Source organism: Caretta caretta, chromosome 2 (genome assembly GCF_965140235.1).
Source record: "Caretta caretta isolate rCarCar2 chromosome 2, rCarCar1.hap1, whole genome shotgun sequence".
NCBI classification, from domain to species: Eukaryota; Metazoa; Chordata; order Testudines; family Cheloniidae; genus Caretta; species Caretta caretta.
Window position 1 is genome coordinate 221,793,281 of NC_134207.1, and position 26,984 is coordinate 221,820,264.

Here is a 26,984-nt window from a genome sequence, read left to right on the forward strand (position 1 = left end):
GCTTTGTACTATTAAATGCAACAATTTTGCAAACCATAACTAATTAATTAACACCATAATTAAGGACTCCCTCAGAACCCAAATTGCTGTTGAATGTGGCAGGTTGAAACCACAGAAGATTAATTATACAAACTAGCTCTTTTATCAGAAGGTTTATCTCCATGAAGCATTTATCCCCACAATGAGAGTGCATGAACGCACTGCACACATACTAACATATTTAAGTGAATTCAGCATGAAGTATTTTCCCTTGATACTCTGCATTACATACGAGCTATGCACATTTACCAGTCTTCTCATAAGCATTGGTGGGTTTTTCCAGTGGAACAACACTATATTAGGTTAAAACCTAACGTTTAAAATAGGGCTTATGCCTATACATTCACAACGGTTTTTACAATGGGGAGGGGCAGAATCTTCCTGTGAATTTTTTATTATTCATGTACACTAATTTATTATTTTAAGGTGCAAGTTTTCACTGTCAGCATTCAGCTGCTCTGCTATATTTAATTCAACCCACCCAGGATCAGTGCTGAGGGACTGGGCGAGGCTGCCATTCTACCTCCTCTACTCAGGAAAGCCTGGTAGTGAATTATTTTTTCCACAGAGCCTCCCCACAGGATTTCAGGGCAGCCACAGGTGGGGAGCCACTACTGGTGCCTGAGCTAGTGCAAATACACAGAGCCTCCAGAGAAAGGGACATGTCAGGTTTGCAGCCAGCCCCGCTGCCTTTTCTGCAAGGGGGCAAATCTTCTCCCCTACCCCTCGTCCCTGGGCTGGGTGATGTGGGAGGGTATCTGTGACCTTGCTCTTCCTCCTGCAGGTTTTACCATGGGGGACAGGATGACCCCCTAGTCTATTTTCTCCTCTCCCACAGCATCTGAGCACCTACTAGCAGTGGAATAAGCTACATTATTAACATCTGTTATATGTAGTTTGTTTGCTCTCCCTCTCCACAGGGGAGGATCTGGGCCTTTGTGGGGAAAATAGGAAACATGAGGCTGTTTTAAATGTGACACAATAACAAAAACACTTGGAGTTGAACCTTTTTTGCTTCTTTACCATATAGCAAAAGGACTAGGAGACGTTTTCTTGTTTCATATTAGAAATCCAAGTCTTGTCTCCTCCAGCAAACTCTCTGGAGACCTAGTGAAATGTTACATCCGGAGAACTAGTGACAAGTTACATCATCAGAGACTGAGAGCTGAGCAATTAAGAGTCAAAGGGCTTTTAAATCATACAGTTTAAAACCTGAATTTTTGGTTGTTTTTGTTAATGCCTTTAACTCGAATACCTAGCTAACATTTGAGAGAAAGGATATTTTTCTTAGAGATTCCAACTCCCTTCCTGCCAGTTAGGCATAAAGCTCACCTGAAACATTTCCTGAGACTCCCAAGGAGTCCTCCAGCAAAACCAGGGAAGGTAAGAATTAACATTCCTCATATTTATATGGTAAATAAGCAGAATATATTGTTAGAAACCTCCATGCATACAGATTTCAAGTCTTTTTAAAGAAACAAAAACTGATATACAAGGGTGCTGGATCAATTTGTACAGTGGGGGTGCTGAGACTCATTTAGCCAATCTGTAAACCCTCTATACAACGGAAAACACTTTGAGCCATGGGGCGCGGGAGCACCCCTAGTTCTAGCACCTATGCTGATATAAACACAATTCTGGGTTTTAAAAAAGCCTTTGGCAGATCACCTTGAAAACAATGGCAGATGTTTGAAGCTGCTCAAAGGTTTAGAACACTAGGAGGAGTCTGCAATGGATGTGGGTCAGCAGGGCAGAGTGCAGGTGAAGCAGTAAAAAGGACAAATCTGGAAAAGGAAGGGAAACACAGTCTAGTAGACGGGGCACTGGACTGGTACTGAGGGTATCTAGGTTCAGTTCCCAGTCCAGCTATACATGTGTTGTGTGTCTTTGAGCCAGTCACTTAAGCTACCCCATGCCTCAGTTTCCCATGTGTAAAATGAGCATAATATTTCCCTAGCTCAGAGGGGTGTCATGAGAACATAATCCATTAATGAGTGTGAGGCTCTCAGAAACTATGCAGATGAAGGAGAGAGAGAGATTGAAGGTACAAGATAAATCACATTTTTTTACCATTTTAGATATGGACATTACTCCCATACATACCCGCACATAAGTATATTTGTGAATGGATATGAATAAGCCCGATTTGAAACTGGAAAACAGATTTAAACGTTAAGTTTTAACTTAATATAGTGTTTTTCTCCACTGGGGAAACACACCAATGCATCCAAAGTAACCTAAGGTAATGAATATTGTAATGAGAAACACAAGTATTTAGGGTGATAATGACTGGACTCTGCGCTACTTAGATCAGCTCACCCCCTATGGAGGCTACCAAAGTTTAAAGATTTTATCACTCTAGTAATCAGCAATGGGTAATGGCTTTCATAAAACACAGTAATTAAATTGACTGATTTCAAAACAGTGCATTTTTTTCATTAGGGAGTTCTTATTTAAGCTACTTCAAAAATACCTTTGTGAACACTGGATACATCAGTCACTGGTGCAACTATTTCTATTTAAATTATAAATAAGTAGGCATGAGATGACAAAGCTTTCTCTCACTTTTTCATATAAAGCAAAATGATCATTGCCTAAATGTAAACCATATGAAAACCATGCATTTGTTGTATCCTGTCTTTTCTTCCTCTATGAGCCCCCTCCCACCCCCTTCTTTTTTAGCCTCCAATTACATTACAATACTGGGGGGAAATTAAAATGGTTCTTCAGAACTTTTCGCAGCAACCAGTCTGGGTTATAGCTTGGTTAAAACATTGTTTTGAAAATAATAGGAGACTAAAGTCCTGATCCACTGGAATCAAATGTCCTCATCCGGATACCATAGATGTCAATGGCAAAATTCCCCTTGACTTCACTGGGAGCAGGATCAAACTCTTGGTTACTTCCACTTCACAATCATTTATACCCGGATTCTGCTGTTCATTACAATGATTACATTCTGACACTAGCTTTGTACCCAACCCTTCCTAGTGAAGCTTTGTCTGAGTCACTTTATGTTACTGCTTGGCAGTACTTTATGTTACATATCCAGAATATGCACTTGAGCCATTCTGCTGTCAGACTTCTAAAAGTTACTTTTAATTCTAGTGTTTCATCTTGGATGTTTATAATAAAACGTTTACAAATTGTGGAATCCAGTGTCAGTATTGCAGCAAAAATGTCTTTCTTAAACCACTGTAAATCACGTCAGAGCCCTATCATGTCTCCTCAGGAAGGATCTACCGCAGGAGAAAACTCTCCTGGAAAACCCCACAAGATGAAACATACAGTTTGTCATCTATCATCCCCTGGGGGTGGAGAGGCTTTTAGTTGCAGAGACGAGACCCTCGTTGTGACCCTCTGACCCCATGGATGACCCAAGATCCATGGTGAAATCTGTGAAACTCAGGGTACATACGTGGAATGCTAGTCCCTCTCTATGGTCCCCTCATCCAGTGCTCCCTGCTCTGAACCTCGCAATCCATAGAGCAGATATTTGGGGCTGATTCTGCTGCCATTGACATCAAAGGAAATTTTATCCCTGACTTCAGTGGGAGCAGAACGGGGCAGAGCCACAGGTGGGCTTGGGTGGGTCACGGCCCGCTCACGGAGCACCCAGGCCCACCCAGATATCAGCCTGTGTGAATGAAGAAGCTGGTTGTGGATCAGGAACTCCTGGCTCAATAGCAGGTGGCTCTGGGACTGTCTGCGGAATGCTGGGGCCAGCAAAGTGTGGAGAGCAGCAGCCCATCCAGCCCCATTGCTGCCTCCACCCAGGGCTGCAACTTCTCCCAGCCCAGACAACTTCAGCGAGAGCCGGGCCCCATGCAGGTGCCAACCAACCCCCCTGCCCACTCCAGCTTAACCCATGCCTGCCTGTGGGGCTAAGTGGCCTGCTCCTCTCTCCACTGGCCAGCTCTGCCCCCAGGCTCCCTGCACTCAAGTCCCTGGTCTAACCTAGCTATCCCCCGACAATCCTGCTCCCAGCATTCAAATGTGATATAATATGCAATAATATAGAATATATTCATTTCACATGACTGGCTGTGACATCAGACCTTTGCTCATTGCCTGTCCATCATAAGTTGGGGCCCATCCAAATTTCCACTCCTAGCTATGCTACTGCTTACAACACCACCAGTTTGCCGGCATGATTCAGAGAGCAGCTACTTCCCCACCCGCTGGCCATGCCTCTCAAAATCATCCGAGGCCTGAGCACAATGTATTTACACAGACGGTCACCACCATCTTGGGGAGAAGGAGGAATGATTCCTCTTCAGGTTTTGATCCCTCCTTCCAGCTAGATTTTACCAATAGCTGCTCTTACTTTCTCTCTCCATGCTACAGTGTTGAAGAGATGATATACACCTAAGACTTTCCAACCCTTTCCTGAACTACTTTTTTTTTTTTTTTTTTGTAATTTTTTCCAAGCTTTTCAACCTGCACATAAAGTAGTCAACGGAGTTATCTTTTTCTCTGGGATTCATTAACATCACAGCTATCAGGGACTGAACTGGACTGATCTGTGGTGGCTGGGTGAGTGGGTACTTTTTTTCCCTTTCAGGTAGCTGCCTTCTTGAATCCCAGAATCTAAGATTTGCTTCATTTTTAAAATAATAAAAACTCTAGCCCTTATAGTGGCAAAGATACATTTCAGAATGTGAACCACATATAAACCAATGCCACAATGTATACCTGAGTCTGCAGAAAGCCTGAAACAACAGCGCTGAAAGAGATGTGGATTGCTCCTTTTAACTGTTAATTATTTCACTACTGGTCAAAGCATGCAAGAAAGGAGCAAGATTATCTTTTAATGAAGATCTGCACAGTTTACTGTGAATGATTTCTCTTTTCGGTGTCTCCAGGGGGTGGAACTTGGTTTGTGGGTGGAGTCTGGGGAATATCATGTCTTACTTTTCTCCATTTGGATCCTGATTGCTACTGACCCTAACACTAACCTGTCTGATAACCCTGCCAAACAGATGCAACCACTGTTATTTCCATTAGTTAATCAGTCTAATGAAACAAGTCATATGTGATAATAGGCCCCTCTAAATTACAACTTCAAACACTCTTTTAGATCATAATTTCTCTCCTTGTGTCAAAAACATTTTTTCTTTTTTTCCAAATTCTATGTTTTACTACCATCAACTAACAGATTATTGATCTGAAATTTCTATCTATTTTCCCCACCGCTATCAAATTCTTCCCCTGAAAGGATTAATGGAAAAAAGAAATAATGGAAGGTGGAAGAAAAGCTGCTGCTTTCACAACTGGAGCTACAAACAACATTCTAACTCAATTCAGATAAGCAGCAAACATGGTTGATAGAGAATATTTAGGACAGCAGCATCTGTGTAACATCACTGAAGCATGCACAGTTAGGTCTACCAATCAATCATCGGGGCATGTGAATAAATCTACAGTCAATGGTCCATGTTCTAAAATCAGCTATTACCATGTAGAGCCCTGGCTACTGAGTAAAGAAGCTGTAAGACAACAGAAGCCAAATTGACTCACGGTACATTTTACATACAGTCTTTTCAAAAAATATATCTCAATTATAAGTCCTGTGAAAGTGAACTTATTCCGATCTAGCAGGAATGAACACTCATTAACGACTGGTTATATTCTCTGATTGAATTAAGTATGTTTAAGATCCTGTCACACTGAAAGAATCCGATTCCCCCAACCCTCAATTTTTTAAGCCATCAGCTACTGATCTACAAGTTGTTCTCACAAACCACCACACGTGCACATATATATGGATTATTTAAGTCTATTCTCCCCTGGAAGCATGCACATGACTCCCATTAATGCTAATGGGCGTAAAACACAAGCATGGAAGAGAAAATAGACCACTCACTGTGAAAATAAATGTGTTCAGTTATTTTCAGACACGATGTCAAAATCAAACAACTAAAAATACGTACTGTAAAAGACAACATTATCTGGTTTAGTTGAAAATATCCCCATTATTTTTAATTCCGTGGTCATGGGTTCTGTCTCATTACCCATGTTTCTGCACTTGTGATGTCATAAAGATCATCGATTGATAACCTGTCAAAACAGAAGGGCCTTATCCTAAAGTCCTTACTTGGGCAAAACATCCATGATCTCAAAGGGAATTCTGACTGAGCAAGGAATGCAAGTTTGGGCCCTAGATCTGAGGTTTGCAGATAGGCCATATGAGGCTCTCTAAACACCATATATTTTAATTAGAAATCACAGATGCAAATTCTATTGCTCTCTAGAAGACAGAATAAAAACAGTGATGGAACTAACAAGATAAGAACCTCATCGCTTTAATTTGATATCAAAATAAGTTTCCTGCTCTGTTCCAAGCTTGTCATGTCAGTTTTGTGCCCCAGTTCATTTGTACAGGAAAAGTGGATTTTATTATTTTACGAAATATGATTTTAAACATGATTGTGCTTTTGGATGATGTTCAACTCAACATATCTTCTTTTTTCAGTTCATAGATTCCAAGGCCAGAAGAGACACTGTGATCATCTAGTCTGGCCTCCTGTATAACACAGGCTACAGAACTTTCCCACAATAATTCCTTGAGCAGATCTTTTAGAAAAACATCCAATCTTGATTTTAAAATTTTCAGTGATAGCGAATCCACCAGGACCCTTGGTAAACTGTTCCAATGGTTAAACACTCTCATTGTTAAAAATTTAAATCTTATTTCCAGCCTGAATTGGCCCAACTTCAGCTTCCAGCCATTGAATCGTGTTATGCCTTTCTATGCTATACTGAAGAGCCCATCTATTAAATATTTCTACCCCATTTAGATACTTATAGATTAATCAATTCACCCTTTAACCTTCTTTTTGTTAAGACAAATAGATTGAGTTCCTTCAGTCTATCACTAATAAGGCAGGTTTTCTAATCCTTTAATCATTCTCGTGGCTCTTCTCTGAACCTTCTCCAATTTATTAATATCCTTCTTGAACTGTGGGTACAAGAAACCACCATTTAGCAACAATATGGCCAATCCAATGTAGTATCTGGAATGTAACAAGAAGAAGAATAGGGTAGGTTTTAAAGACTGGGCAAATACGAAAAATATGGTATCTGACTATTTTGTAGGATATGAGCATATGTAGGATCTCTGCAAAGCAGCCTGCTGCCTTCTGACCGATGTAATCCTAGAGACTCTTTCCACTTCAGAGCACAGTGTACCCTGGCACTAATGAATGCTGATTATGACTCACTATAGTTAGGGGTGAATTTTAAAGGGCCCATGACCTCAAAAAATCCAGATTTCTCTGCTAACAACTCTGTTTCAAAAATCAGCCACTGAAAAAGAAGAGAGGAGCCATGCGGCAACCACTTGGACTGAGACAGTTTAAAAAGATGAGCGGGGAGGGCAAATCCCAATAGATCAAGGCACAAGGGGGGAGGCCACTGTTGTCCATGATATGCTGAAGAAAAGAGGAAAGCTGCCGAGGAGCACTCCTGCAATGGAGACAATGCTCCTGATTAAGGGCCTGTTCCCATTCAAAGCAATAGCAAAGCTCCCATTGACTATACTGGTGCAGGACTGATCCCGAAGAGAGACACTAAGCCCTGCTCTACGCTGTGGGGGGATCGATCTAAGTTATACAGCTTCAGCTACATGAATAACGTAGCTGAAGTCGACGTACTTAGATTGACTTACCATGGTGTCTTCACCACAGTGAATCAACTGCTGCTGCTCCCCCGTCGACTCCGCCTGCGCCTCTCGCAGAGCTGGAGTACGGGAGATGACGGGAGAGCACTTGGGGGTCAATTTATCGTGTCTAGACTACACACCATAAATCGATCCCCACTGGATCGATCGCTGCCCGCCGATCCGGCGGGTAGTGTAGACATACCCTCAGATGCTCAGTGAGGAATAAATATCTACACAGCTTAGACGATCTATCCGGGCAGTGTGAGGGCAAGAGGAGTTTAGATTAGAATTAGATAGTCCAATAAGTATAGAATTAGTGGGTTGTGGTAAGATTGTCAGCTTTGCTTTCTAAACATCTTGTCCTTACGTTGGAATTTAGTGACTCCTCCTCCCAGTTGAGGGTGCCACCAGGGGCATTTTTTTCAGACTTGAGGTTATAGGCACTCCCATGCTCTGTATGGCAGGATGAGGAGAGATGAAGGGAAAGGAAAGGAGGGACAGGACTGGAACGGCAAGGCAGTGAGCTCCCAGCCTCAATACGCTTTTCCCTACTGTATCGTCTTTTTTCAGCAGGCTTCATTTTACTTCTGGATAAGGCAATCTGCCAGGAAGTCAGTGTCCACAGTTTGCACCACTGACAAGGCTGCAAACATATTTTCCTACATCAGACCCTTATTAAGAGCTTGATCCAATGATGTCATTGACTTCAACAGGAGTTAGATCAGGCCCTAAGTGTACCTACATCTGAATTACTTTTAAGAGGACTCTTTATGAACTGACATGGGGGTGTAATAAATTAAGCTGCTGTTATTCACTATCTTCAACTTCTGTTCTCAGGGCCACCAGTATGAAATCCTATTAGTGATTTAAACTGGCACTCTGATTGCTGTGTATGTCTGCATCTGACTTAGGCTAGCTCTAGTAACTCTTAGGGCATGTCTACACTTGCAGATGTAGAGTGCTTTCAGTTAAACCAGCCTTCGTAGAGCGCAGTAGGGAAAGCGCTGCAGTGTGTCCACACTGACAGCTACAAGCGCACTGGCATGGCCACATTAGCACTCTTGAAACGGCCACAGAGAGCAGTGCATTGTGGTAGCTATCCCAGCATGCAAGTGGCTGCAATGTGCTTTTCAAATGGGGGGGGGGGAGAATAGAGCGTGACAGGGAGTGTGTTGCGTGTATGTGGGGGGAGAGAGAGTGGGTTTTGGGGAATCTGAGAGCATGTCAGCATGCTGTCTTGTAAGTTCAGACAGCAGCAGACTCTCCCCTCCCCCCCAACCTCACTCTCTCTCACACACAGAATTCCACAGCAATGGTTGCTTTGTCTTGAGGCAGATAAGCAGCTGGCTGTCAGAAATGGAGCTTTCAAAGGGCATTTCCGTATTCCTAGAGCGAGTTCAAAACAATAAGAAGAGTGGCCACTTGACTTAAGGGGATTATGGGACATTTCCGGAGGCTGATCAGAGCACAGTAATGCAGCACCTCGTTCATACTGACACCCGGGCATTTCAGCCAAGGCACAACAAGCGTTTATCTTCTCGCCAAGTGGAGTACCAGGAGCGCTCTAGCCATGGAGTCAGAGCACTCTACGTGCCTTGCCAGTGTGGACGGGTAGTGAGCTAGGGTGCCTGGGGCTGCTTTAATGCACTCTAACTCGCAAGTGTAGCTAAGCCCTTAGTAATGACAGGAGTTGCCCTGCTAGGGTATCGGTAACCCTTTGAACCCCTTTTTAAAAACAGAAATGGGAATCAACGAGGCAGCAATTGTGGGGGGGGGAGAAAGGGGGAGGAATCCTCATTGTTCCTCCATTTCCCCATATGTAAAACGAGGAAAACGATACTGAATGAAACAATGAATTCACACTGCTGTTGCTCTCTTGAGTAATGTTGATCACTAATTTGGCTCCTGAACCACTGAGGTCTGAGTATCACTGGTCTTCATTATACAACACTGATCTGGACTCTCAGACCTGAATACTGATTACTCTCTTTTTACAAGTAATATAAGTACGCCTTTATTTTTCATGAGGAGTGTATCCCTGAGATTAATTTTGCAGGTAGTATTTTTCTGATTATGCAGAAAAAAAGAAAAACAATGTAAATATTACTCCCTCTGGATAAAGTACATTTTCTCATGATTAATCTTGCAGAGAGAAACAACCTTATGAATGGTTTGATGTATGATAAGTCAAAGAGACATTTCTATAGCCTGTCTAGACAATAGACAAGACCGGACTATACTGTCATTGCAAATATTGCAATAGTCTGTCATATCACTTAGAAAGGGGGAAAAAAACCCATCACTTCAGAGAAATAATACAAAAATAATAAATAAATAAAACGGTCTCCCCTGCCAGCACTGTAGTGGACATTTGAGTGTAATAACTTTAGACAATTTAGAAATTATATAGCAAGAAGTTTCAGCAGCCATTTGTGAGGAAAGGCACCTCCTGCACAAGCATATGCAATCCAAAAATATGCATATCCAAAAATATGCTCAAGCAACTTTGCTCTGGGCCATAAAATCACTTTATGCAAGTTACAGATAATACTCAATGCATTCTGTAATGTTTCCCTACTGTGTAGAGATGGATACCCCAGTATCCTATCACAGATAATGATGAAAACAAATTCTCTACATAAAGGCTGATTGCTCAGAGATTCACCCTTGACTATTCCAAAGAATCGTAATGCAGCTGAACATTTCATACTGCATTCATCAACAAAGAGACAGGCTCCATCCATGCACAACATACTTCAGCTTACTTTTTGTATGTAGTAGAGGAAATTGAAAACAGCCTTAAAAGACGGAATATGTATCCTGCTATTTCACACCACACATGTATCTGCTAACCTCCAAACCACCACCTCTCCATTTTCTGTTGTTGGAGCCACTGTAAATATTCAGGCAATGGTATCAGGGATACTGAGTGGTGCTTTATATGTCATGATGAGAAAAATCTGTATTGGTAGATAAAGTGGAGTCAGTCATGAAATATGAGTTACTGAAATGCAAAAGGTGAATCCTAGAGGGGAGTGTTTGGAATATTTTATATTATATATTATATTATAATATCTATCTTTTGTACCTTTTATATTGTAATGTTTTATATTCTTCTATCCCTAGTAAATGTAGCCAAAAACCAAACACTTATTGACAATAAAACTATAAATAGTGAGAATAAATCACAAGACATTTGAAAAAGATTTCTTCTTCAGATCTGGAATTAAACAGCTAAACTTAGCTGTATTTAAAGGTACATTTCAAAGTTGTGTAGCACTCCAAATCAATGACACCATTAAAAACCATCTGGATCACCAAAGGGAAGTGTCCTTCTCATGCACATAAATGTATGATGTTTTCTAACATTCAGTGGTATGACAAATATTGGAAATATTAATTAATTAATTTTAAAAGAACAAGTACCTCTCCAACATCATAGATCCAGATGCGGCCTTCTGAATCTCCAACTGCTACCTCTTTACCAGCCTGGGCCCAACGGACACGATTGAGGGCAGAAGCTCCTTCAATTGTCACGCTGGCTGTTGGAACCTATTGCATCAATAATAATGATGTTAATGAAATCATGCTGCGAGTGAATCAAATATGTCAGTTTAGAATGTTATTGTTTCAGTGGATGAATCACAAGTCCCTTAGAATTACATGAGGTAACATACATCCCTTGTGTAGGGGGAGAAAAAAAAAGATTAATTGTTTCTTCAGTCACATGCTCTACTGAGGTATGGGAGGTGGGAAGAATGAGACAGACTGTTTGGGAAGGGTATGGGAGACTTTTTCACAGTAAATGGTACAAATATTTTTTCCTGGCTGGAGACATGCAAAGCCACAGCAGCTTGTTTTTCAGTATGCACTGACTTCTGATCAAGAAGTGAGGTAAGAATCAGCTGAGTGTCAGGAATTCATAGGCTTAAAGATAGTATTAAAATGGGGTTTGAAAATTCACAGAATGGTAGCAGCGTTTATGAAAACCATATTTTACTGACCTACGTCAATGTTTTGGTTTTAGTTTTGCATTTCAGTAGCAAGGTAGGACAGAAACAGAAGAAAATCAGTTCAAAACAAGATGTTTGTAGTTTCCATACTATTCTTTCCTTTTTTTTTTTAATTCTTCCTCAATGGTAGGCCCTTATGTGCTTCATGCATAAGACTCTCCATTTTCAGTTGTTACCGATTTTTACAAAAAAAAATCCCAGGTTTCACAAAAGCTATTATTCAGTTTTTACTGATTTTCACCCAATTTTAGACCACTGATTATGTTACAAAAACCCAATACATTTCATTAGGTAGATGCATTTATGTTAATAAGTCTAAGTGTAAATGCAAGACTGTCTGTTAAAGTAAGGCAATGTGGTGGAAGATACACACATGTGCACATGTACATACTGTTAATGTACAGTTCATGAAATAAACCACAGTGTTAAATGGCATGAGGTATCAGTGAGAGTTGGAAGCCGAGCCTTTGCAGACTGCCTGGGAGACTCCAGCTACAGTCAATAACTGTGCACAGTCACTCGTGCAGCAGAACAATTACTGTAAAGCTGTGCTATTTACCTAGCACCTCAAGATCTGGAAACTCACTCTGTCCCTTTGTTACAGACTCTGACTAAAGGCTGCAAAACCAACTAATACTTCAGAACAAGTGGGTTGGCATGCTAAACCCTCATCCCTGTAAACTACTGCACTATAGTGCCCTTGAGCCTCCCAAGAGAAGTTAGAATAGATCTGCTTACACAGTAATTCAGAAATAATGTTGGATAGCAATCAGAAAGCAGATTACCGCATCTTCTTCCCTGCCCCCACGCCCACTCTGTAAAGATGGTATTGAGATGCAAATAAGCCACTGAGCTTCTCTCTTCATTGTTTCAGGCCTAGGTCCTATCAGTGCTATATGACCAATGAAAGATGGCATCTCTTGTAATTCCTTATCTCAGGTGTATTATTTGGTGTGTTGGAATCAGAGGTTTCAATGTGAGTTATTAGGCCAATTACCTGGCGTAAAAGTAGCAATAAAAACTATCATGTGATAATATGCTTCATCCTCCTCATCATTGAAGTCTCTGCAATTCTTTTAACTCCTAAGGCTATGTTAATTTTATATAATTTATAGGAAAAAATCCTCAAACAGACAAAATTGAACACTAAAGCAATTACTTAATCCATTTCATCAGTTAGTTTTGTTCCTTAGAAAATTAGTAGATCAAAAATATATAAGTTCTTTCAAAGGAGTATGTTTCAGACATAGATTTTAGCTATACCTTTCAAAATGCTGAAATATATACAGGTACTCTACCTCTGCTTTGGGTTAATATAGCATTATTCCTGTGTTGCACAGAAAAACAAACAAAGGGCATGCTGACCAATTCAGGGTTCTATAAATTAAAATCTTCTAATGGTTTAGTAAAAATCATTCTCACACAACAAATTTATCTAACAGCATCAAAGCAATTGTGAAATAGTTCTAAAATATTTGAATACACCTCCTTTTTTCCTTTTGTACAAAGAGATATGTAGTCATTCTACATTATCTTAAAATAGATTTGACTGCTTTGAATAATGATAGTTTAAATTACACACACCTATTTAACATTTCAGAGATCTGAATTTACCTTATAATGGTTATATGACACTACAGTTATGTTTTTAAAGTTATATTTTAAAATACTTTATAAATTATCTAAAGTTATAAACTGACACTTGTCAGATTATAACCATTTTTGCGTATGAATTTAGCAAACAGACTGAGAAATCAGTCACCGAGAAATCAACAACTAATAATTCACCTTTTAATTTTTGTTGCTTATGTTGTGTTAAAAAAACTGTTTAGAGATATCTTTCATATCTACTTAACAAAATAAATGCCATCTACATAGTTTCAGAGCGAAAATATACAAGACATACAAAAGAAAATACTGTTGAAAGCAACATAATAGAGCAGCAAAGTGGAAAAATATCAATCATTCTTGAACAGTAATCAATAGAGATGATTGAACAATAACCTGGATGCTGATTCTACCTTTAAGCCAGGCAAAAAAAAAAATTTTTTTTTTTGTGGACACACTACTGGGAAATCAAGATCTTCCATCCTAAATTTAAATGAAAATCTGACATACTGGTACATCTAAAAATGTTATACAACTTGCAGGAGAATAAAGAAGTGTTGGGGAAGGTTAATGTTAAATAAATCAAATATGATAACTTTCATTGTTATTACAAAAACCAAATGTTATCCACAAATCAGAATGATACATGTGATTAGTTCAGCCCTTTTTAAAGTTTGATTGTGATAATAGTCAAAAGATTATAGCCATTTGGATCAAAAAGCATCTAGAATGAGGGCTAGGTACTGTTAAAAAATCATAATGAAAAAAATAATTATAGAGAAGAGGACAAGTAGAAATTGTATTATATTTCAAGAAATTGGAAGGTTTTTTGTAAGTTATCTAAAAACCGATATGTTCTCCATCAGTTTTCAAAATAATAACAAAACATTAATGCAGCTAATTTCCTAAAATCAAAGAAACAAAAACATAATTATTAATAATAATAATAGCCAACCTTTTATATAGCACTTTTCATCAGTAGATCTAATTAAAAGCCATTAATGTATTTGTCATTTTCCTCTATCTGTATTTGACATCTATTACTAGAAAGTTTTGTTTGTTTAAACACAGCTAAGGAGTCCCACGAATTTCCCAGGTTAGTCATCTCATTTTTATTACAATGACTAATGAATAAAACTCTGACAAAGATTTTTCATTAGTAAACAGAATAATTTGTTCAGATTCTTTAATAATCAACTATAGAAAACCATTATAATCTAATTTTAACATACCAGGCAAAGGGTCAAAGAAAACATTGATCACCTTCAGTTGTAATTTTTAAAAGAATTGTGTAGGGTTTTCTTTCACTGACTCTATCTGATCTGCTTTCGTTGCGAATCCAAAACCTCCCATTGATTTAGTTGCTGCTAGTTTATGATTTCTAGACATTTTCAAGTTATTCCATCACTGCTTATTAAAGAACTGGAATAGTAATTTTTTCTTCAGAGATCCAAAGTCAACCCTCATGCTGATGTAAATCTGTAATAATACCATTGACTTCGATAGAGATTTACACTTATATGAGAGCTGATTTTGACCATTATGAATTCTTTGTGAAACTGTTGGTGGCTGAGGGTGTGTACAGAATGCAGGAACAAACTCTGAATTCATTTTTGTGGATGCTCGTTTGCCTTTTCTTACTCAAAATGTATCTGTAAGCCTGGTCATCTAGGGCATGATCCAGCTTACTGACTGCAATGGGAGCAGAACCAGGCAGCTCATGGTAATTATTTGTGGTGAAATTCAGGTGCCACTGAAGGCAACAGCAAAGTCCCCACTGATTTCAGAGGGGTCAGAATTTTACCAGAAAGGGTTTTTTTTTTTCCTTTTTGAAACTTTAACAGGTTTTTATGTTGTTAAAGTGGCATTAATGAGAACACCTGAAGGATATGATCCTCCCTTCCCCAAAAGAAATTCTGAGGAGAGTCCTCCTGGATATCCTCCAGCTGTATGCTTTCTAATTAAAAAGGCTGCAGTACTTCCTGCTCAGAACACTTCAAAAGGCATGGCTGCTCCACGTGACAATACAGTTTTCAGCGTGTGTTCCTCTTACCTGTCCACATTTATTTATGGCCAAGCAGCACTGATTTGGAGACCATAAACTGTACTTGTATTTTACTTTGGCTGAAATGTATATCTATCATTGTTACATGAAAGACATAGTAATAAATGAGCTAACTTTAAAGAAATATTGTAGGAAATGGGGAAAATATTGGCATTCATTCTCCTCATTTGTTTTAGAAAATGAGAAGAACTTGTCCATTAAAATGTGACCTTATTTTTATGCTGATTTTTTTGTTTTGTTTTCTACTTTTGCACTATGCTATTGCAGAGTATTGAAAACAAACAGTTAGTGCTTGGGTGATGGAAAAATATGAATCTTGCTGGTATAATCAAAACACACTGGTCATTTAGAACAGTGATGGTTCTTACAGCAAACATTCGTCAAAGAAAAATTCAAATCAAAGCAAGATTGTACTCATTCAATACCTAGAAATATTTTTAAACATCTGGAGTCATATTTTCAGATTGAAATTATACCAGACACAAAAATAAAGAGGAACATAAAATTCATACTATCTATATTTAGGAAGGAGGCTGCTTGGTTTTTAAGTACAGTATTTGCTACTTCATCTTTGCAAAGAGTTCTCTTATTAACCCTTTCTGTTTCAATGGGGTTGAAAGAAATGTAAGAGGTGGTGGGAAACACATGGGCATCATTAAGTTCCTAGCAGGTTGGAGGTACTGTTGCGGGGCTGTCAAGCTGTGACAATTTGCGGGAGATTTGGGGGGAAAAACAATTATGAAAGAGAGTTAATGTTCCATTGAAATAGACTGAAGACATAACAAACCAAATATAACAATCATTCATAAATAAATAACAGTAATGAAATAAAAACAATCCTTCATCCTAAGAGTGAGTGACTTACGAAGCTGCCTTAAAATCGATCCCAAACTAGGAGGTCTCACGCTCTACATGAGACAGACTTGGCAGGTCTGTGGTGTTGGTACAGGGCTGTCAAGCTGTGACAGTCTGAACGAGGGAGATGGTGAGATTTTAAATGGCTCACTGAAACCGTGTGCCAAAAGGGAAAAAAAAAATCACAAAATGGGAGAGATTTTAAAAATCTGCCTTGACATAAATCCAAAGGCAGGGAGTGTATCCTTCCCAAATAAGCGAAACATTATCTATTTGCTGCTCTGTGCTTGATTTTTTTTTGAATGGGGAATGCATTATTTCCCTTCCCCCGGAAATTTTAACTTGCACGCAACATACAAGGAGCCTTGAACCACACCGAAGGGGGGAGGTTCAATGTTCCTTAAACGGACAGGAAGGGGGAGCTCAGTGTCCCCTGAAATGTACACAAGAAGGCTGGAGCCACGTCTCCTGAAACACACAAGGCGGGCAGGCCAATGATCTTTGAAACGCACAGGGAGTGGGGAGCTCCATGTCCCTTGGAGGGCACAAGGAGGAGAGCGTTTAGTAGCGGCAGGCAGAGAGGCAGGGACCTAACAGCCTCTCTCTCCTCCTCTCCCCCGCCCCGGCCGGCGCAGGGTTAAGGGCTCCCCCCGCCACCCCGCCTCACCTCGGTGTCATTATTCAGGTTCCACAGATCCAAGCGCCCCATCCCGTCCACACAGGCAAAGAGCGCGGGATGCACTGGTGACCACATGACATCGTAGACATAGTCTGCATTGTCTTCAAAGGAGTAGAGCGGCTTGTTGTGCTGTAAAGCAGAGAGAAGCATGAAGACTTCGTGGCGCTAGTCCTGCCTCGGGCTGTCTGGCGAGTCTAATTAAAAACTTTGCACATTTACCAAGTGCCATAAAACTTCCCCAGATGAAAGGTCCTTGCAGAAGGTGGGACTGGAGCTTTAATGGGGCAACAACTGTCCAGTGGCATAAATAAAATACAGTGGGGCGGGGGGGGGGCAAAGGGGTGATTGGGTGGGGAGCTGCTGAGCAGGCTCAAATAGAGCTCGAGACACTCCACACAGGTACGCAGCGCGGCTGCCCCTTAGCGCCCGGGCCTATTTTGGGACGGGGGGGGGGAGCGCTTTGCACACACAGAAAGATCAGGTTTGTGGGCTGACCTGATAAGGGTCACGAGATTCCCAGGGAGCAGCCGCCCACAGGGGCTCCTTGCTTGGAAGGCAGCGACTGCCACCTAGCGGCGCGTGCATTGTTGCCGCGGCCAATTAGCAGCCTTTGCTATTTCCCAGTTGCGCCGCGGAAGACAGACAAGGGGCATTGCTAAGGGGAGCGACCGACTCCCGGATGACGCGATAGCAAAGGGGTTGCCTCGCTGAATTCATTGTCTGCTGCTTCATGGGGTCATTTCGGCGGCTTATACTTGCTCCCCCTCTGAGAGTGCCTCCTCTTCTTTCCCAGGTGATTCAGATTAGTCTAGTGACAGCTGGATATTCCCAAACTGGTTACAATTCAATTTTAAAATGGGGGGAAGGCGAAGCAGGGAGACTGTAGTTGCCACATAAATTAAGTGGTGCAGATCTTATTTGAAGCGAACGTTGTCATTTCAAAACACCTTAAAAGTCAGAGGCAAGTTTGCAAGTACACCAGAAATAAATGTAATTGGACATAATGAATTATTCATCGCATCTGGCTTCTCTTATTCTAATTTTTGCATAATGGTTTCACTAATCCCTGATCAATTAATGTAAAATGAAATTTAAATGATAATGAAAACTCCAGAGATAAGAGAAATTAAGTATTCTCAGAGTCTGTGACAGAAATCTAAACAATGGGATTTTTAAAGAAACGTCTTCTACATCCACTCAGCTGTCTGTAAGAGCTCTTTGGGTTTGGTTTAATGCCTTTGCAAGCAGGGTATAATGGAGATCTGAAGAAAGAGAACATAAGAATTCAAAGTTATGATTCTACCCTACACTTGTAAAGGGACTTTAGTATCAGGTAAAGTATTGCACAGAAGACCCTTAGAGAAACAGGGTGGGTGAGGTAGTATCTTTTATTTGACCAACTTCTCTGTTGGTAAGAAAGACAAGCTTTGAAGTGTAGGTAGAGCTCTTCTTCAGGCTTGAAAGCTTGTCTCTCTCACCAACAGAAGTTAGTCCAGTAAAATATATTACCCCACCCGCCTTGTCTCTCTGATATCCTGGGACCCAATTTGCATATAAAATTGTGGAATTTAAGGACCTGATCCAAAGCCAATAGAAGGACTTCCATTGCAGTAGGCTTTGGATCAGGTTCTAGAAGAATACCTTCAAATTAAAAATAATATTTTTAATTAACAGTTTCTTACCTGCATTATTAATATCACCATTATTTCTAAAAGTGAAGGAACTGAATTTTTACTTATTATGCTGTTTCTTTTTGCATTTTATTAATTTTTGTCAATAAAAATAGAATGGTCAGCTTCAACTCTACTTAGAGTTTACTTCTTGTTTGTTTCATTTTCCGTCATCCTGCATTACATACTGCTGCAGTGTTTAGGTTTTATATATTATATACGTATGTGTGTATGTATATATTCCTCCACGGTGTCTGTGAGTGTACACACAAAACACACACACACACACACTGCCAAGGAATGTATGTGTTTTCATTGCAATATAAAAAGAATTAATGAAAACATTCTATTCAGCATAGGTTTTATAACAGTATATTTGCAGCTTTAATTACATGACAGTGTCTTTTTAAAACACAAAGGCATTGGACACTACTTATAGGCCTGCTTTAACTCCGTTTGAGTCAATGGAAGTTTAGCCACTGACTTTCAGTGGAAGCAGGATCAAGTGTTCACATTTGGCCTTATACTTTTTTATTTCATAAATGTAACAAATATTTTGTTTTATTTTTAAAATGTAAACCACTGACAATAAAATGCAGTTAGAGCTCAAGATGAGGAATTTGATGTGTACTCTTTCTAAAAAGTTTAAATATTGTCTTCTGGAGTCTTAGTGTTGCAAAAACAAACAAACAAAAATAGCAAGAGCAAATTCTTTCCCAAATAAGGAAAAGCACATGAATGGATCTATTGAAGTGTAAATGGGAAGACATGCATGCTTAAAATTAAGCACACGTGTGTTTCCAGAACTGAGGGCTAAGTGATGATCAGGGTTTTGAGGAGACAGAAGTATTGTAAAAGATACTTGGGAGCTAATATCTTCATCTGAAAGCCCGCAAACAGAATTCAGAGCAGGTCACACAACTCCACAATGTCTACAAAACACATACACAGAGCATGCAGTATTTTATATTTTCATTGTAAATTGTGCTGTGTGTTTCAAAGATTTCAGACATAAAAGTTTGCTGGAGAAAACTTAACAGTACTATAAAATAGAGTGTTTAAAGGAAACAAAGTCCACCCAATTGCTGATAGGCAAATATTTTTCTCATGCACAGAAAATACACTACAAATACAGTACTATGGACCATAAATGTCACAAAATGCCATGTGATTAAGAGGCACAAAATCTATCCACAGTAGATTGTAATCAACGTTTCATTTTTAAGAAATACTGAAATTGGATTTATTCTTATTTTATTCTGTCATTCACTTTTTATGGCCTTTTAGCTCCAGCAATATATTTACCAAATAATGACTAGCATGATCCAGAGGATAAGGTACTGAAAAGAGAGCAGGAGACCTGCGTTCTATTCTTGACTCTGACTACTGGGTGACCTTTGGCAAGTCACTTCACCCTATATGGCTCAATTTTTCCAACTGTTAAGTGGGATTAATGATACCTACCTTCCTTTGTATAGTGCTTTGAGATTGATGGATGAAAAGCACTGACTAAGCATTATCATTACCATGATAGTGAAGATCTAAACATGCAAAACGGAAGTCAGGGCTAAAATCTGGACAGCCAGAATAATATGCATTTAAGAAGCATCCAAACCATTCAGAAAATGAGACTCATATTAATGAATTTGAATGTGGGTCTGCATGGGACAGGGAGATAAGCAATACCACCTGGTCAAATAGCCAAGGTAGCCTGGTTAACCAATCACTAGCTTATTATTGGAAAACATGTTATGGGAATGTAAGTCTGTGAACTGCATCCCTTCGTTTGAGAAGAAATAAATACTGGGCAACCTTTCTACACAAGCCACCAGTAAGGCCCATGCTTAATTTTACGCACTCTGAGTAGTTCTATTGACCTGAGTGGAACTACTCATAGTGCACAAGTGCAGGACTGGGGCCTCAGACTTTACTGTAAACCCACTAACTAAGGGCCCAGGCCTGTCAACTCTTAGTCATGTGAGTAGTCCTTACTCCTATGAACATGCATTTGCAAGATCACATTTATCACTACAAACCAGTTCTTCTAGGAACTGTTAAAATGTGAGTCCATGTAAAGTTTATTTTAACACCATTTTAAATTGCTTGAACTTCTGACTTACAGGCTGTAAACCTACCATATGGCTAATGTTATGAAACAACTGGAATTGAAACTTGATGAGCTTGCATTCTTAAGTTTCAGCCCCCATTATCATTCTTACATACAGAACAAATAGATGAAAGCAATGTCTTGAGCCAAATCCACTTATTTTTGAAAAAGGCAATTTTGGGTGAAATTCTGACTCTGCTGAAGTCAATGGGAGTTTTACCATTGATTTCAAGAGGACCGGGATTTCAGTATGCCTTTGCTATACTGGCAGATTGTTTCTCGCTGGCCAATTGCACTTGGGCCATGTTTCTTCAAAACTGCTGAATTCATCAGCTAAGCTTTAGTGGGGGTTTTCAACCTTTTATTTTTAAAAACATCCTTTTATTAAGTCGGCACTTTTCCATATGCCTACTACACTATGCATTTTTGCCACTGATTTATTTTAAAGGACTTTTTTTCTCAAACAATTTTTCTTGCAGCTCTTACCTATATGTAAATGACTCATTACAATATTATATCAAATGATAAATTTGAATCTCATTATTCAAAAAAGTTCAAAACGTATTATCCTTATCTTTTTACTACAGAAATCAGCACATAGCTCCACCGTTCAAACCTGTTTTATTCTGCATCACGGAAGGTCCCATGACTGTGCCTTAACTGCATTGCAGACTGATTTACAATTTACTCAGTTCATCATCCTGCCTGCGGAAATGTTTTTGTTCTTTCAGAGAAAGGCTCTGGGACATACTGGCAGCTATTGGCCAGAGTTGGCTTTATCTGGCTGACATTAGGAAGAATATAGAATCATAGAATCATAGAATATCAGGGTTGGAAGGGACCCCAGAAGGTCATCTAGTCCAACCCCCTGCTCGAAGCAGGACCAATTCCCAGTTAAATCATCCCAGCCAGGGCTTTGTCAAGCCTGACCTTAAAAACCTCTAAGGAAGGAGATTCTACCACCTCCCTAGGTAACGCATTCCAGTGTTTCACCACCCTCTTAGTGAAAAAGTTTTTCCTAATATCCAATCTAAACCTCCCCCACTGCAACTTGAGACCATTACTCCTCGTTCTGTCATCTGCTACCATTGAGAACAGTCTAGAGCCATCCTCTTTGGAACCCCCTTTCAGGTAGTTGAAAGCAGCTATCAAATCCCCCCTCATTCTTCTCTTCTGCAGGCTAAACAATCCCAGCTCCCTCAGCCTCTCCTCATAAGTCATGTGTTCCAGACCCCTAATCACTTTTGTTGCCCTTCGCTGGACTCTCTCCAATTTATCCACATCCTTCTTGTAGTGTGGGGCCCAAAACTGGACACAGTACTCCAGATGAGGCCTCACCAATGTCGAATAAAGGGGAATGATCATGTCCCTCGATCTGCTCGCTATGCCCCTACTTATACATCCCAAAATGCCATTGGCCTTCTTGGCAACAAGGGCACACTGCTGACTCATATCCAGCTTCTCGTCCACTGTCACCCCTAGGTCCTTTTCCGCAGAACTGCTGCCTAGCCATTCGGTCCCTAGTCTGTAGCTGTGCATTGGGTTCTTCTGTCCTAAGTGCAGGACCCTGCACTTATCCTTATTGAACCTCATCAGAATATGGCTTAGTGCATTCTTTGTTTAGCGGAGAATCCTTCCCCATCTCCCTCGCATACAGAGGGCCCTCTCACAATGGAACCAGTATGCTCACTGAAGGGGGGGGGGGAGAGCAGGATTTGAGGAGGTGTAGAGAGGGGCCTTTCTTGGATACTGTTGCATGAGCGAGGGTGCTCAGGGGATGGAGCCAGAGGGGCCAGCACTCTGAGGAACTTGTCTTCTGACTCCCACAATGTGGGAGCACCAAAGAGTACTCTGGCTGCCTCAGCAAAACAACCACCACATTCTGTTCAGAATATCTGAAGGAGAATTAAGAACATCTAATCTGGCATCCTATTCTCATATCAACAGTTAGGGAGCTAACATCCACCTTAGATCATCTGCTGGTAGAGAGGGTGGAGTAATGATGTAGGAATGGAGACTGAGACCCAATGAGATACTCAGAGAAAAGCGGAGGACTGTGTAAAAGCACCTCACTGACAGCTAGACAGGAGAGGAATCAGAGCTTTTCAACTAAATCTTGAGCCAATGCCCATTGAAATCTTTCATTGGATCAGGCCCCAAGTTGTTAAGGAAAGGACTATAGCTTGGGCTGCCTGTAACCTGTGCACTCCAAACGCCAAGAATAAAGCCTTGAGGAGGAATATTTTGCTTAGGGAAATATGTTGCTGTTGCTGTTTGATTAGGTGGCTCACTCACTCCCACATCTGACTTAGAAACACAGAAGGTCTTGGATTTCCTACCGCCACCATTCTGTCCCCCTTTTCTCTGCCTCCTCTTCTCCTCTTTTGCCAACAGATAAACTACTAGGCCTCGTAGTAAGCCTCTCCTCTTCTATGGTGATGGTTATGGCTATGCTCCTCCACTTCTGCAACTATTGCCCGAGTCATTCTGCAGCACCCCCACCATCTTGCTCCTCTTCCTGCTCTGTGCTGTGGATAATAGGCAATGATGATGGAGTGGGGAAATGAGGCAGGGATGCAGGATCTAATGGATGCAGTTACAAAGGATCATGACCACAGTTATTACAACACCATGGGTATCACTGGAAAGAGGAAGGAACATTTGCGATCAGGCCCCTCAAAGCCCAGTTGTTCTTTTTAAAAAATAGAAAATACAATTTCATCACGGGGTGGCCAGTCTGGTATCACACTTGTGCTCGGGGAATTATTATGCCTTCTCAGCAGCCCTGTTGTTTCATTCTCAACATGCCACTTGCTAGAATCTGCACTCTGGAGGGTGGGGAATATTGACAAATCTCTAATGTGGCCAAACAGCAGTTTACACTGAGCCATCAGGATTAGTCTTTGTGGCTGGTAGGATCAAGAGGTCTGCAGAGTTTTTCTGGGTGAGCAACTGCAAACTCTGAGCTTAATTATTACTGAAGAGAACCCCATCTTGTAGGATTCTGAACACATTTCCTTTCCTTCTAATAACAAAATATTTCAAAGAGCACAACTGGGGTTGCTGTATTTAACAAGGTAGAAGATGGAGGGAAAATTTTGTTGATTAGGTACATTACAAATTTTTTATTTTTTTTAATATAGTCTTAATTATTCTGAAATACTTCATAGTTGCAGCCTGATTCTGCACCACTGTAGTCAATGAGAGTTTTGCTGTTGACTTCAATGGGATTGGGACTTAATTTTGTGTCAGTTGATGAATCCCTAACACTAACTTCTGCTCTCGATATGTGCATGAAGCTTCCACTGATTACAACAGAATTTACACAAGTGCATTCTCAGGCAGAATTTGGCCCTTTTGGTTTAACACACCAGCCCCACCTCTCACAATATTCCTATTTTATTTTCTTACATGGAGATTTGTTCACAAGATGCTTCATAAGCAAGAAGAAACAGGGTTTGGAATATGCCTATCTGCTGAAGCATATTTTCCTGTCGCTATTTAAAATACAGTTACACCGAAAACCAAAATCATGAGAAACACTTAATGTGAAAAATTCAAGGCTGCCTTGAAACCACCTGACTTCACTTTGGTTTTGCTCCTTAAAATTACCTAGAAAATACCATAATCTTCTTTTCGTATGGCTGGATGAGAGCCAGACCTCTGGCTCCAGAGGTAAAGGGCAAAAACTAAAAATCCTGTCTGAACAGGCAGCTCCACCCTCTTCCCCAAGTCAGTTTGGCTTTTTGACAAAAAGCGAGCTCTGAAGCAAAATCATTCATTGCTTTGGTCTTGGACAAAATTCAAATTCCTGAACTCACATGGCAAACAGAACATTTCCATGAAATCCAGCATGATAACGTTATCATCTTTTGTTTTAATCTATAATCTGATTCAGTGAGCATATGCAGTGATTAGCAGTTTTAATTACTTCTGTTAAAGAGATGAAGTCTTAAATAGAAATATACTTCTTAGGGGCAGATTAAGGAAGGATTCTTAGTGCCACTGGATCTCAGTTGGCAATCTAGGGGATGTGATGTAGCTGTCCATCCATGAAAAAATAAGGTCAAATTTGCCACTGGGCTAAGTGGACACAACTCCACTGTAATCTGTGGGAGACTGGAGGATGGTCAAGGAGTCCATTCAGAGAGAGAATGGGGACAAAGTTTTTTGGGGTACGCAAGTTCAGAGTCCAAGAGGGCTGGAAGGAGTATGTGCAAGACAAAAGGAAGCAACATTTTGTGGGGAGCATCAAAGTTTCAGTGGATTCAGGTCACTTAGGTATGGTCTATACTCTAAAAGGTTGCCAGAATAGCGAAAGTTATACCTTCTAGTGGAGACACAGCTTATACTGGCAAGAGTGCTTTTGTTCTTGTGTCTACACTAAGGCTTTTCCTGGTATAGAAATGATGTAAAAAAATACATCACCCTCCTAACTGACATTATATACTGGTAAAAGGTTGAAATGTAGACCTGTCTCACCCCACCCCTCTTTCTGCTGTGAGATATACTCCAAGATAAAGATTTTTTTTTTTTTACGATTAGTAAAAGTTATGAATTACAGACCTGAGCATGCAACCCTCACTCACCCAAATAGTTCCAGTGGCCCTAATCCTCATGTCAGGCCCAGCGGCACTTAGTGTAGGCACAAGGGGGGGGGCAAAGGTGTCTTTATAACACCTCTGCATTTCCTCAGTCCATGAAGCTGTCTGGGGATGAACTGGTTGTAGGCACAAGTTAGAGCAGTCCCTGGGCTATAACCTACAGCTGCCTTCGAACACCCTCAAGAGCCATACTGGTAGTCATGGCTTGCTGACGCACAATGTGCCCCAGCCACACTTCCTTCCCCAGCACAACTCCTTGTGCCGAGGGCTAATAAATGGAGGTAAAATAGAGCCCACTATACTAGCTTTCCACCTCTCAGGGATTTCCCTTTCAAAGAGGAATCCTCAGCAGGCCACCTAGGCCATTTTCAAGGAATCTTTGCAACACTTGAGCTTTGCAAAGCAACCTACTGGGGCTGAGGATGATGTTTATTGACCCTAATGGGTCAATGCATGAGTGAGGATTTCAGGATTAGTCCCGAAGGATATGAGTTAGTACCAGTAATAGCATAAGTAATTAGATGGGTTTCTCACACAGCTCTGCCAATACTTGGTTGTGTGGACTTGTGTGGACTCAACTTGGTTGTGCGGACCGTCAAGGCCCTCGCTGAATTAACTGCTTTTCCTGTTTTAAATTAAAGATCTGTCCACTTCTAGAACAGAAATTACAAACTGTTGTGGTTTTGTGATATGGACAAATGTCCTCTAAGGATAGGAGGAGCCCTCCCAACTCAGTTTCAATGTCCCTACCTAATGCCACAGAGCCTGAACCAGAGTTTCCAGAGCTGAAAGGCTGGTGTGCTTACCTGCTGTGCGAGTTCCGGTAGCTCCATGAAAAAGCATGAAAGCAATAGCTTTGGTGAGAAGGCACATGCAGGGAAAATGAGATATTAATTATTAAAGCAGAAGGTGAGTATCCCATTGGAGTATTCAGTTCCAGGCAATTTATGGTCTAGGAAATTATTAGAAATTAAAATAAAAAAGGAAAAAAATGATGCAGTGGAGTAAGTTCTACGTACTGTACCATTAGTACCAACCTGTATTCTGTTTGACTGAGAAAAGGAGCCTTTTTGCTTAATAGAATGTCAAGTACAATTGTTTTCATAGATTCATAGATTATATGGCCAGAAAGGACCATTGTGATCATCCAGACTGACCTGCGGAATACAGGCCATAGGACTTCCTCAATTAACACCTGTTTGAACTAGTGTTTATGTTGTAGAAAAACATCTTGCTTTTAAAATTCCCAATGGTGGAGGAACCACCACCTCTCTTGATACGTTGTTCCCATGGTTTTGTTAAGTTTATTGTACTTTTATCACAAATACTATTTACTTTTTTCTGTACTTGTATCAGTAAATGTGAGTTAGTTGATAAGAAATCTAAGACGCTGACACTGACTACCCTTTGTTTAATTGGTATTATACTAGATCAAATCAATGTCAGCTAATCAGATTTCTAGATCCTTGTCCAATAATCCCTTGATTATCTAGAAAAGTAAAAATTAAAACTATTACAAATCTGTGTACTAGTAAACTTAAACATATGGACATTTTATGGATAAATTGTTTTCTTATTGACTAACTCACATACTAAGTCGATTTTTCTGATTCATCCTGCTACAGCAATTTCCATCGGAGTACGTTTGTTCTACTGCACAGGTTGTATTGTCATCTTTTTT

At 40.3% G+C, this 26,984-nt stretch overlaps 1 protein-coding gene across 8 annotated transcripts in view; it reads right to left on the reverse strand.

Annotated features, from left to right (window-relative positions):
* The window catches only part of DYNC1I1 (dynein cytoplasmic 1 intermediate chain 1), a 262,038-nt gene that overhangs the window by 14,809 nt on the left and 220,245 nt on the right, over positions 1-26,984 (reverse strand). For all 8 annotated transcript variants that reach the window (XM_048838191.2, XM_048838190.2, XM_048838186.2 and 5 more), the window contains 2 exons: positions 16,911-17,051; positions 11,129-11,254 (listed from right to left, as the gene is read on the reverse strand). In XM_048838191.2, coding sequence (XP_048694148.1) covers positions 11,129-11,254; positions 16,911-17,051 — 267 coding nt within the window. The remainder of the gene's footprint in view (positions 1-11,128; positions 11,255-16,910; positions 17,052-26,984) is intronic.